The 12,418-nt window shown below is 40.2% G+C and overlaps 1 protein-coding gene across 3 annotated transcripts in view; it reads right to left on the bottom strand.

Moving 5' to 3' along the window:
- Positions 1 to 679: 679 nt before the first annotated feature.
- Positions 680 to 12,418, bottom strand: part of lingo1a (leucine rich repeat and Ig domain containing 1a) — a 150,304-nt gene continuing 138,565 nt past the window's right edge. For 2 of the 3 annotated variants that reach the window (XM_074633925.1, XM_074633926.1), the window contains exon 3: positions 680 to 4,611. In XM_074633925.1, coding sequence (XP_074490026.1) covers positions 2,752 to 4,599 — 1,848 coding nt within the window. In that variant the 5' untranslated portion in view covers positions 4,600 to 4,611 and the 3' untranslated portion in view covers positions 680 to 2,751. The remainder of the gene's footprint in view (positions 4,612 to 12,418) is intronic. The other variant, XM_074633924.1, reaches the window with a different exon arrangement.

The raw sequence follows: 12,418 nt of genomic DNA, 5'->3' as shown, positions 1-12,418 counted from the left end.
AACCTAATTTGCTTACGTCTCGCTAAGAGACACCCCAGATTAAAAGTATTATTCAATGTTAAACACCTACTATTTTTCTGTTTCATTTTTAAGTTCACTAAGTAATTCCTTTATTGTTTCTTTTAAGAGTACAAATGTGCAGTGCAAATGAATAATATTCCCTATACATATCCTAATGTTTGTGATCCTTTACTAATGGTGGTTAATTAATGTTTAGAGGCCTGGCAATTGAACAAGTGAACTACCAATGCCTTGTAAACAAGTAATTAGCGCTGAAACATATGATGCAAAATTACCTTGCGGTCTGCATCATCATTTAATGAGGTATTCACTCAAAGAAATTAAACATTAAATTGCTTTTTTGGTTACTGATGGACAAAAAAATACACCCAAAAGCTCCGCTATAGACTTAAGCTTGTACTTGGGTAGCAATGCATTAAAGGGGTATTAGATATTTCACTTTCATAAATCTGTATTGATGAAGAAGAAAGTCATCATTTTACAATAGTGAGGAGGAAAAGAGTTTCCAGAAATCTCAGCACCTAGAAAAGTAACCGTAGTGTCATTGGTACAAACCAACGTTAACCAAACCCCCCACACACACAGCTGTCATTTTTTGGCTATAAGAGAAGTCTTTACTAACGACACATTTAAAATCAAGATAGGACCATTGTGTGTTTAAAAAAGTCCATAGATTGTTTAATACAACATACCATATTCTCAACAATTCAACATCAACGAAATTTTGTTAATTAAAAAAAAAAATCTGCATATTACCTTTATTGCACAGAACAATTTGAATGTATTTTCCATAGATTTATTTTTTAGTATCTTTTTTTTTTTTTGTAAAAAGTTGGCTTGGACTACATGGTCAATATAGTCCAGGGTCAAAATTAAAAAAAGGAATAACAGGAACAAAAAAACAGAGTCCCAAGATCACTCGGGACCAAAAAAAGGCTAGGTACAGTAGCCACACTTTGAACGAAGAGAGCATTCATAATCAGCAAGAGGGAGAACCTTGAGCCATATCCAGTGATTTTTTTTTTTTCCTTTATGCAAAACGGATTACACCAAAGCTGCTTCAGATTGCTCCATGGGTGAAACCATCTGTGTCACTCCAACCATCTGCATATTCTGTCCATACTTCCAGCCCATTACTGTGTCGTTGTCTGTAATGTCATCCATCATAAATAACTTAGCCTTTATCCTCACACACGTTCGCAAAGCCCAGCTGTCCACAGTGTGTACTTGAAAAGGAAAGGCTGTAACCTCAGATTTCATATGCAGGACCAACTGGTAGCGTACTATGCACAGTTCTTTTTTCCCCTGACAAACATTGCACGTTTCTGGGGGGAATAACAAACCTGGAAATGATCCTGGAAGGTACTATTTCCATGGCTTTGACGGGGGGGGAGCATCTGCATAAATAAATCATTGATTTCATAAAACAATCAAGAAAAATAACCAACAATGAAAGAAATATTCTACAGCTTGAGGAGCACATTGTATCCAAAAACGTGAGCACCACAACCTTTTATTTGTCACAATCATGTTGAGAACAAAGTAATTTCATTACATAATAGTTTTTGAAATTCAATTTAAAGTCAGAGCCCCATCGTATCCGCAACATCATTCTGTATCATGCCCTCAATCCATGTGTGTGCACTGTCTGGGTTACATCTGAAAATTAGGGATGAGTGACACTGATACTGGTATCAGATACTGGGCTCAGATACTGGGCTCAAAAGGCTTTATTAGAGCATTTACCCAAAGCTAAAATCCTATAATAAGAGCCATATTTAACAGCAAGATTTGCTGCTACTTTTAAACACTAAATATTGTTATAGTTGTCTTTCTAAAAATATTTCTAGTGCAGTACTGAGAATTGGTATCAATAGTAAAAGTTGCCCTGTTGTATCCCTATAACTACGTATTTTGAGAGCACTTATATTTGCATCATTCTGTTTTTCAGGTCACATAATGATCAACTGTTTTACTGTACCCTTCATTGTACTTTCTTGGTCAAGAAGGTAGGTATTAATTAGCTGCTGTGACATTCAAATTAACTGTACATCACTAACAGTTTTGTATTCCCCATAATATAATTGTGCCATACTATGTTATGTATTTTCTACTAATTGCTGGGACATACTCTTTCTCGGTAGGTATCGTGACATACGTACACATTTGATGGATCACAGAACAATCATCACTGTAGGAAATGAAACAGACCATACGTTGCACATAATGTAATGATGATGTACTTGAAATGCATCAACGCTGTATAAATGTGCTCATCAACCCATACAAATCTCATTCATAACTCGACATCTAACCTTGGAAATAAAAAAACAAACAAACGCTGAATAAAAAATACAGACACAAAACAGCAATGGTCAAAATATGATCTGCCCCTCGCATTCTGGCTGTTTGAAGTGTTTTTTTTCTTTTCTGATATATTTTCCCAGTATAAATCCACAGGAGTATGAACTGCTTATGACAAATTTGACTTTCAATGAATGCCCCCACAGGCCTTGTAGAAACCACCGATGCCCTGTAGCACTGGATGTGCTTTCATTCCCTCTCACTTGTGAAAGTCAGGAACTCTCTAGTGCTTCAGTCAGGAAAAGAAAAACATTTTACTCTAAGTTAACAGACCAGGATCCACAGGTTTGTAAGGGAGGAAAGAAAACGTCTTCTTTTCCATTTGTCTTATTTTTTAGTTCAAAATGAATAAATCCCACAGATCCGTTAAATCATTTTCATGTTAAACTTGCGAGGAGCATCCGCCGTGCTGCTGCTCATGCCAGCGTCTGATTTCCGTGGCACATACTCGATCTCTATGTTGTGCTTGGTGTTGCCTTTGCCTCTGCTCCAAAGGAAGAGCAGCACCAGGCAAAACAAGACGACACCGAGAAAAGAGATGAAGCCCATTGTGGTCGCAATGATCAACGTCTTTATATCAAAGGGGAAAGGGGCGTTGGCTCTCGTACCGTTAGCACCAGTTTCTGAGGGCTGGTTGGAGATGAAGGCAAAAGTCTTGTTGGGCTGGTGTGGCCAGTCGGGCGAATAGCTGTGAATGTGCAGGTGAGCGAGGGAGGTGTCATTTCCGCCTGCGTTGCTAGCTATACACACATATGTGCCATTGTCTTGAATCTGGGCATAGCGAACCTCGAGGGTACCGTCTGGCAACACAGAGAGCCTTCCAATTGTCTTGGTGGTGATGAACTTTTTCTGCGGGGATAGCCACATTATTATCGGAGCAGGATCTCCATCCGCTTGGCAAGCAAAATGGACAATGGCTCCCTCATCAACAAATTTCTGCTGGGGTTTGCGATCCCTAATCCTAGACTTGCGACACGTGAAGTAGTTGGGCTGCAGGACATCTGGGAAGTCTTTGAATTCTTTGCCTTGGACAAACTCGGGGGAGGCACAGGTGGGCTGCTGCCTGTTGAAGTTCAGTCTCCAGCGTCGTCGAAAAACCCATAACAGTCGGCAGTCGCAGGCCAGGGGATTATCATACAGGGCAAGGGTTTCCAGGTTGCCAACTGAATGGAAAGCAGACTCCTCTAAAGTGCTAAGGGAGTTTCCAGACACATTTAGAATCTTCAGGTAGTTTAGACCACGGAAAGAGTAGGGCTCGATCATCGCCAGTCTGCCTCCTACCAGGTGAAATTCCTGCAGACGCAAAAGATCGTGGAGCTTATTCCCCTCAATGGTGTGGATAGGGTTGTATGAAAGATTAAGAAAGCGCAAATAAACCAAGTGCCGCAGGGCTACATAAGGAATTGTGGTCAGGTTGGCATTTGCAATGGTCAGGGAGGTGAGATTTAATCCATACAAGCAATTTGGGGTCATCGTATCCAGATATGGCCAATTGGCTATTTCCAACACTTTCAGCCGATAGAGCCGTTTGAAGGAATAATCCCGTATGACATTGATATTCAGGAGGCGCAGCCTGAGCGTGATCAAACTGTGGAGGTGGGTAAAAGCCTCTGTTGGCACAGAGGACAAGTTGCACTTCTCCAGACTCAGGTGCTCAAGGCTACTTAAGCCATGAAAAGCCCGGTGGGAGATGAAAACCAGGTCGTTATCGCCCACCTCTAATGACCGGAGGTTGTACAAATCCTGGAACATGTAGTCCAACAGGATGACAATCTTGTTCTCACTTATGTCCAGCTGCGTGAGATTGCTCAGGCCCGTGAAGACACCGAGCTGGATCAGCTTGAGCTTGTTGCTACGCAGACCCAATGTCCGCAAGCCGTAAAGGTTGTTGAACGCTCCAGGTTCAATGGTGGAAATCGTGTTTTCGCTGAGCTCCAGGTGCTCGAGGTTGGCGAAGGCGGCAAACTCGTCCGGGTTGATGGTTCTGATGCGGTTCTTGCTGAGGTCCAGCAGTTTCGTTTCTGCAGGAATGCCCTCGGGAACTGTCATGAGCTTCTTGCGGTGGCACATCACAGAGCGCTCTTGAACGTTGCACTCGCAGCGGGATGGACAGCCTGTAGTGGAGCCGGACAGCACAGTGCCCAGCATCAGGATCAGAATGGGCTGCCAGCAAGCCACCAGGTAGCTGTGCCCAGTCGCTTCCCCGGCCGCCATCTTATCGGTTACCTGGGAAGACACAGAGAAGAGGGAAAACATTAGTTGGGAAATTAAATCCACACAACTGACACACCAATGATTTTGACTTCCTAACATTCCGCAAAATTCTGATTGTTTTTTTTGTTTTTTTAGACAAGAGGGAAACTCATTGCAGATTGTGGATTATTAAAATACATCAGCTCAAACAAGCTTCAGATGAGGTTGTATGGCATGATTTGACATCACTGAGCTATGGGCTGATATTCAAATATGCAGGTCTTTGCTAAATTCTGCAATTTTGCATCATATGTATTGGAACTGGAGTACAGCAGTGTGAACTTGTATTAAAACACTTTCCTTTGGCCATTGTGTCCATTTTCTGCCAGATGGTTGGATTAACAATCATAAGTGCTAAAAGTATGCCATTCTGGTGTGACACAACTCCTAACAGAACAGAGAGTATGAATCCTGCTGCAATATTCATGGCACAGACTCTAGATGAATAGAGGTGGGCGGTTACGAGGCATAAGGTATGTGCTTGCATAATTGAGTGCTGACACTTTTGAATTCTGCATCGTTCACGTTTCTGCACAGATCTTCACGAGGTAATTCAAATGCAAGTAGCTGCTGTGAACGCACAGCATTCTATCAGACCTATTTGTGATATAGAAGAGGAAATACCGATCCTAGCAAGTAAATTAAAGGCCAAATAATTCTAGCAATCTGCATACAGCCTTGCACCGCACATTCATCGTGTCTCTTGTCGAACACTCAACACCATTGCCCCTGCACACCTTGCAGACAATCAATCAGTCAATGCTATTGCCCTGATATGAAGTGAAGGGGTGCAGCTTCAAGTGGAATTAACAGCATTTTTCAGACAGTAATCCAATTCATGCTGTGTAACAGACACATATGCTGAGCACATCTGTGGTTTGTTCTGGTACCGTAAACTCTTTTCAACCCTACTCTTGTCTTCCTATACTTCTAGCCTGAATGTGCTGTGTGAGTTAAAAAAAAAAAAAAACAGTAGGGGGGTGTAGCAGCAGTAACAGGAGGATGCAATCAAAGACGGATGGTGACAGGCGTGATGTATGTGCTGTGGCTGACACTCGGCTCATGCAATCCTTTACGATAAAATATAGACCATGCACCACCAGGGAATTGGATACAGAGAGATAAATACAGGGTTTCAGAGCAAAAAACAAACCATATTTAATTCCAATGCCATCTGCTAGCATGCCTCCACCCCTTCCACAAACAATGCAATTAACAATTGATTGTATCCTGTTAGAATTCCCAGTTATATGCAAAATACCATTATGGCACATTTTACATGATAGAGTGAATTGAATATGGGAGTATCATTTATGCTGTGATTTGCAGACTTGAAGAGTAATGATTTAGGATTTACTTAGTCTTTTAACCCATTTGTGCCCAGAGATTATATTTAGTATAATAAGGAAAAATGCCACAATTGTTGTGATTGGTCAAAAAGACATTTATAGATCACATGAAAAATCACACTTTTATTAATAGTCAAATCAGGATTTTTGAAAATGAAGAGAAACACTAACTAATTAACTATCGTATCATATCGTAACGTATCGTATTGTACCGTATCCTTGTAGTTTCTGAGATACAACCATTTGCTTATCATACTATATCTAGTATTTGGGCACATGGGACTACTGATTTTTCCTCAAATATAATGGAGTCTATTGCTAAAACAGTAGTACCGCGTGCCCAAAGACTAGATATAGTATCATAAGGGAAACTCACTTTTCAGCCAAACGGTTTGACCAATTAAAAAATTCCTTGTGCTTAGGCAAGTCCAGAGAACACTCCTTGTTTTTCCCAACATTCAAGCACATGCAGTTGGATTGTAATTCACTGACATGATGAAATGTGCGAGGAAAAAACGCTCCACAGAAGCAAAATACTTCACATCTAGTTCACACTCATCAAGACATGTCTCTGGGGGACTCCTGTCTATGTGTGATGGCCGTTGTCACAATACGTAGAATTTTGCCAGTGGTTTGCAGTTTCATCTCTCGCTCTAGATATGCCTTTAAAAGTCGATTGCCACATGGTCACATGGTGCTTTTTGCTGATCCACACAAGGTTTATGTGAAGAAGGATAGTGCACACGTTTGTGCTTCTACAGATTTCATGGACCATATTACATGTGACAGATTGAGACTGTAGAGAAAAGGGAAAAAAAAAAAAAAAGTCTGTGGTATTTTGACAGTTAATTATGGGGTGACATGTTACTGCCATTGTGGTCACCACTAATAACTTTTTCCCACTAAACCAATGGACAAGTGGACATCAGACTCATCAAAAAAAAGGGGCTTTATGGGTTAGATTTACTTCACTCAATTTCATTTTATTCCCTCTGAGGTCAAAGTTCAGATTGGGGATTTGATGATACCATCTGTAATCAAGTGAAACCAAGAGATTTCAGGCAGAGATGATGGCGCACCCAAGACCAGAGACCTTCACCAGAGCCTGCTGCCTCCTGCCATCCTTAATCATTCTTATTCCTCATTGATCAAGTCAGTGCTGAGGGCTGCGAGATGGAGTGGTGTGGGGCTTTGTGTGGCGTGCTAAGACACATAAGAAGAAGGAGTGGCCTTATCACAAGCTCAATTCCATCTGTCACTCTCTATCATGTGGCTATCGCATATTGGATATCAGTCAATGAGATACTATTATGTCCGCCTGTATTACAAGTGACACTGAAACCCAATCAAGGAAATGATCAAATCATAATCCCCAGTTGGTAAAGCTCCACGACTGCACCTTCAGCAGGTTGTGGACCCTGGTCAGGCTTTTTAATAAGTCCTCACACTACACAGGGTCAAAGTCCCCTCAAAATAACACATGCACTTCATTACTCAATCATAATTCAACTGATTATTTTTCAAGATCCATTAGAAAGAGATATTACAAAAGCTTTTACAACCATTCCTTCTAAATGTGAGTCCATGTGTTTTCACAACAGGGTTATTGCACATGGCTTCAGCAGCAAATATGCAGGGAAACAAGCAAAGACGGGGGACACATTAAGATGAAGAATGCCATCCACGGGTAAACATTTGCAGCTCTGTTTTGTTAATGATCTGGTGTTATCATTCCCTCGCAGGCGTGTAGTCTGAATGCAGTTCTTCATTCCAATCAGCACTCGAGTGAGCTCCCAGAGAATTACATTAATTGAGGTGAAGTGAGAGGGGGCGTGCTTCTCGGCGAAAAGGATGTGGTCGAGGAGAAGTAAGACAGCGGCGCTGAATAAATGAGGACCCGCTAGTCCAAGACCAGTAATAACTAGATCAATGAATAGTGAGATTAATGCCTTTATGACAGAATCCACTGGGATCCTGAAGACTCATATCAGGAAGTGGATGGTGCCCTACAGTATGCGCCTATTATAACAGAGTGCCGTAAGAGTAGCCATCAACGGACAATAAATATGATTTTTACCATCTTTTCCAAGCTGCTGTCATTAAGTCAAGTTTATTGGAAACTTTTAATACATTTTAAGCAATTAAAAATCTAATTGCAATCTCATAATGAAATAGTTTTTCATCAGGAAAGAGAATTTATTTCCTGCAGTTTATCTTTGGTGCTGAAGATATCCTTGTTTCTTTGTAGGCAGCAGTGTCACAATTAGCGCAAGCCCCAATCAAAAGACGAAGCCACCAAATCTGTATAATGTAGCCTCAGGTACTTTTTCTTTTAGAAGATGAAGATCTTTTTTCACTCAATGTGGCTCCATGTTCAACAGGTTTTACGCACACACTTGTAGAACGTTGTTTTAACAGCTTTCTGTCCTCTAGTAGCGTTTACATACAGCGCTATCAATTCACTCAATCTTGTTCCACGTGTCTGAATGAGGCTGTCTGTCATCATTAAGTTCTCCACAATAATCCCAATCAAACAGAAGTGGGGAGGGGGGTATTGTTACCATTTAAGCATCGCCCAAAGCTTTAGTTTACCTGTCACAAGACATCACTCCTGAGCCTTGTTAAATACCATAGTTAAATACCTGTAAGCTTCCGGGAAATCCCTGAGATGATGCCGAAGTTATCTGTCGCACAAAGTGTTAAAAGCCTTTAAAGCCCCTTCCTCTGCAAATTGCTTAGTCAGCTGGCAGGCTAATCCTAAATGGACAGTCCCAGCCACGGAATTTTATTTACCGTATTATTTGCATGACTTTGATAGTCTATCCAAAGACAATTTGTAGCAAGCAGATGCCACTATACCCAATATCTTCCTTAAGTACATGTAACAAATTCATGTGGGGCAGTATGCCTATTTTGTTTTATTAATGTTTAACTATAATTTGATAATTATGATGAGAAAGAAAACCCAGCTGCTCAGATTATAAATTAAACTGCTCCGTAAAATACTTATTGGTTCAATTCTTTGCAGTAAGTAGCAGCTTGGAGTTATAACACGGGACATGAATATTATTGACACCCACTCTTTGGCTAAATCCATCTTAACCAGGAGAGTCTGACCTTTAGCTCCCCGCGTAAGATCACTTTCACACTGCTATAATGTCGCCTATCTGAATTTCGAGAGAAAGGTTACCCTTGTGTCATTGAGAAGCTAAGCTGCCTGGTGGGATTGCTGTCTGGAGCTGGGCCTGTGAAATGGCAGGGCTTAAATGTAAGCCGACGCCCGACAGATGGACAGCAAAGCCCTAATCCAGGCGAAGAAGCTGGTCGGTGCAACAAGGTGCAGAATTCCAACAGAGTGGCCAGCTGTTGTCCTGATGAAACTCTGCCATGAAACCTGTTGACATGTCCCTCCTGAACTTCACCTCCAACAGGGGTCATATACTGTTTCCATGCAGGTGCTCTGCTTACTGATGTCTAACTCCATCGCACGGCTATGAATACATTTTAGAAGAAAAAAACGTAACTAGGAAGGCATCAACTTTCATCGTTCATCTGCAGCATGCAGAGATGGATAGATACAGTACATGAGAGGTGTTTCTAACCTCCAAGGGGTGGACAAAATATTAGCAACGCTTTGTCTTTTCTTTGTCTCTGCTGTACTCAGGTCTCTCTTGTAAAAGTGTTATTGATTGAGTAAAGGTCAGAAGAATTAAAGGTGATGATAATAATTAGGGCTGTCAAAACTAACGCGATAATAACACATTAACGCAAATTTGTTTTAAGGCTACAGTGAAAATAATGGCATCACATGAAACTAGAAAAACTTAAGGAATCCATTGGTACCAACCATGAGACCATTGAGAAGGAGGCTAAGTAACGCTCCAAACATACACTAAATTTTGGCCAATCATGGCCATTTTCAAAGGGCTCCCTTGACCTCTGACCTCAAGATATGTGAATGAAAATGGGTTCTATGGGTACCCACGAGTCTCCCCTTTACAGACATGCCCACTTTATGATAATCACATGCAGTTTGGGGCAAGTCATAGTCAAGTCAGCACACTGACACACTGACGGCTGTTGTTGCCATGTTATGATTTGAGCATATTCTTTATGCTAAATGCAGTACCTGTGAGGGTTTCTGGACAATATTTGTCATTGTTTTGTTTTGTTAATTAATTTCCAATAATAAATATATACCTACATTTGCATAAAGCAAGCATATTTACCCACTCCCATGTTGATAAGAGTATTAGATACTTGAGAAATCTCCCCTTAAGGTTCATTTTGATCAGATAAAGACATTTGATTAATTTGTGATTTATCACTATAGGCATGTAAGAATTGGTTAAAAAAAGGGTAAAGGTGATAGATTTGTTTCTTGTGTTAGTGGTAAGTTTTCTGATCCAGAGGTGATACATTCAAATAACGCTGTTATCCATCATTTTTTAAGGGTCCTCAAGCCTTTATACATTAAATCCCTAAAGCCGTATGGACTGTTGACCCTTTGCTCTGACCTTATTGAGTGGTGTGGGTGGTAGGGGAAGCGATCAATTCAGTGTATTATTATTATTGTTGTTATTGGTCACAGGTTAAAGGGTTTTGTTGTATTTTCATTATTTTCCCGCTTGCAAATAATAGTTAAAAAAAAATTGGACACTAATCTTATATTAAGTGGGATTTCCCTCAAGAGGAGTTTGCAAAACAAATAAACACATTGCTAATGATAATGGCAAAACTCCATAATATCTAAATGGGTGATACTGATGTATGCAGGGATCAGTAGTCTAATGATTGCGGTTGTTAAAACTCTGAAAGTCATGTTTCATTGCACCCAAGTTCACCCAGGCTGCTAATTTGGGGCTAGCTTTTTTTTACAGATGTGGTTGATGTGTGAGAGAGGAGAGTGTGTGTCCTTATGTGGTGTTCCATCATTATTAAGCTCATTAGCCTCTTCGTCTCTCCAGCTCTGTTCAGAGAAATCACCGTTAATTTTTGGGTTCTTAAGGAGATGTGTTTTCAAAGAGGAACAGCCTCCAGAATGTCAGACTTTTTGAAAGTGGATGCAGGATTTTTGAAGGACTCAAATGAGCACTCACTAATGAGAACCCACACTCCCTTTCACAACATCCAAAAACATATTAAAAAAGAAGCCTGCAGGTTATATTGATCACCATCTGACTATGTTACCTTTTTAAAAAAAGCTACAGAAAGCTGCGTGGTGCCGACAAAATCAAAGATGACATTATCTTTCACTCACAGCTTCACAGTTTTTATGAATAATATCTAACAGTGATCTTGTTTATAGAACCATTATAATATTTCACCTAAAATAAGTTATCACACCTTCACGGTTCATTTCATTCAGCTACATCAGTACAGTAAGTAAGTATATCTCTTAAATCACTTAACTGTAATGCAGCTGTATGACCAGGGAAAGACAAAAAGCAAACTGTATCAAACTATTAATAAACAATTTTGTGATATCTCTAGTATATAGATTTATCTCCTATAGCTATATAGCTCCAACCAATTCAATCTCGTCTGATATGACCTTGATCAAATTTCTTCAAAGTGCCTCTAAAGTGCAAAAATATTTGATTTTATTCATGCTAAGCTGTGCATTTATGTTTTTTGAAGCATGCCATGCATTTTAGCATCAAAAGTGAAGTTGTAGTTCACTAAAGAAGAAGTAGAAGTATTCATCAAATACCAATGATGTATATGATAAAATATAGCTTAATTATGGTAAACAAGTTGCCGATTCTAAAAAAAAAAGCACAACATTTAAATCATTTTATTCTTCAATATCTTCACTAGACTGAGAATCTGGGAGCTCTGTGAGGCTCTACTTAGGCACAGCAGTGCTATGAACTAAATGCTAAAGTACAGCCGAGGTTGATGGGAAAGTTGTCACATATATTTGGCATAGACTGTATATAAGAAGTGGACGTAGTCACTGTGATTTCACACATTGGTTTGTTGACTGCAGTTTTGAAGCCTCGACTTTGGCATTTTGGCCGTCGCCATCTTGGGTTTTTTGCAACCAGAAGTGACACGAGAGGGTGGAGCTAAGTACAACCGAACGCTGAAAAAGACATTTTTATAGGCGACCAAAATGTCACAATTAACTTTCATGAAAAGAAAACACTGTGAAAAGTTGTAAGACGAAAACGCGGACAACTCCCAGACCGGACAACGCCGTGGTAGAAACCTGTCAATCACAAGGCAGCCACGTCCCAAATCATCCCCTGCTTTATGGTCTATCTGACTCTAAATGGGACCATAATTTACTAAATGAACATTATGCTGTATTGAAGAAGACTTGAAACTCGCGATTGACGCCATTAACTCATATTTACAATGTTTACTGAGGCAATAAATCAAGTGAGAAGTAGGCTCATTTTCTCATTAACTTCTATACAATCAGA

Source organism: Sebastes fasciatus, chromosome 4 (assembly GCF_043250625.1).
Source record: "Sebastes fasciatus isolate fSebFas1 chromosome 4, fSebFas1.pri, whole genome shotgun sequence".
NCBI lineage: Eukaryota > Metazoa > Chordata > Actinopteri > Perciformes > Sebastidae > Sebastes > Sebastes fasciatus.
Note: the sequence above shows the minus strand (reverse complement) of the source record. Positions and strands in the feature narration are given on the sequence as shown.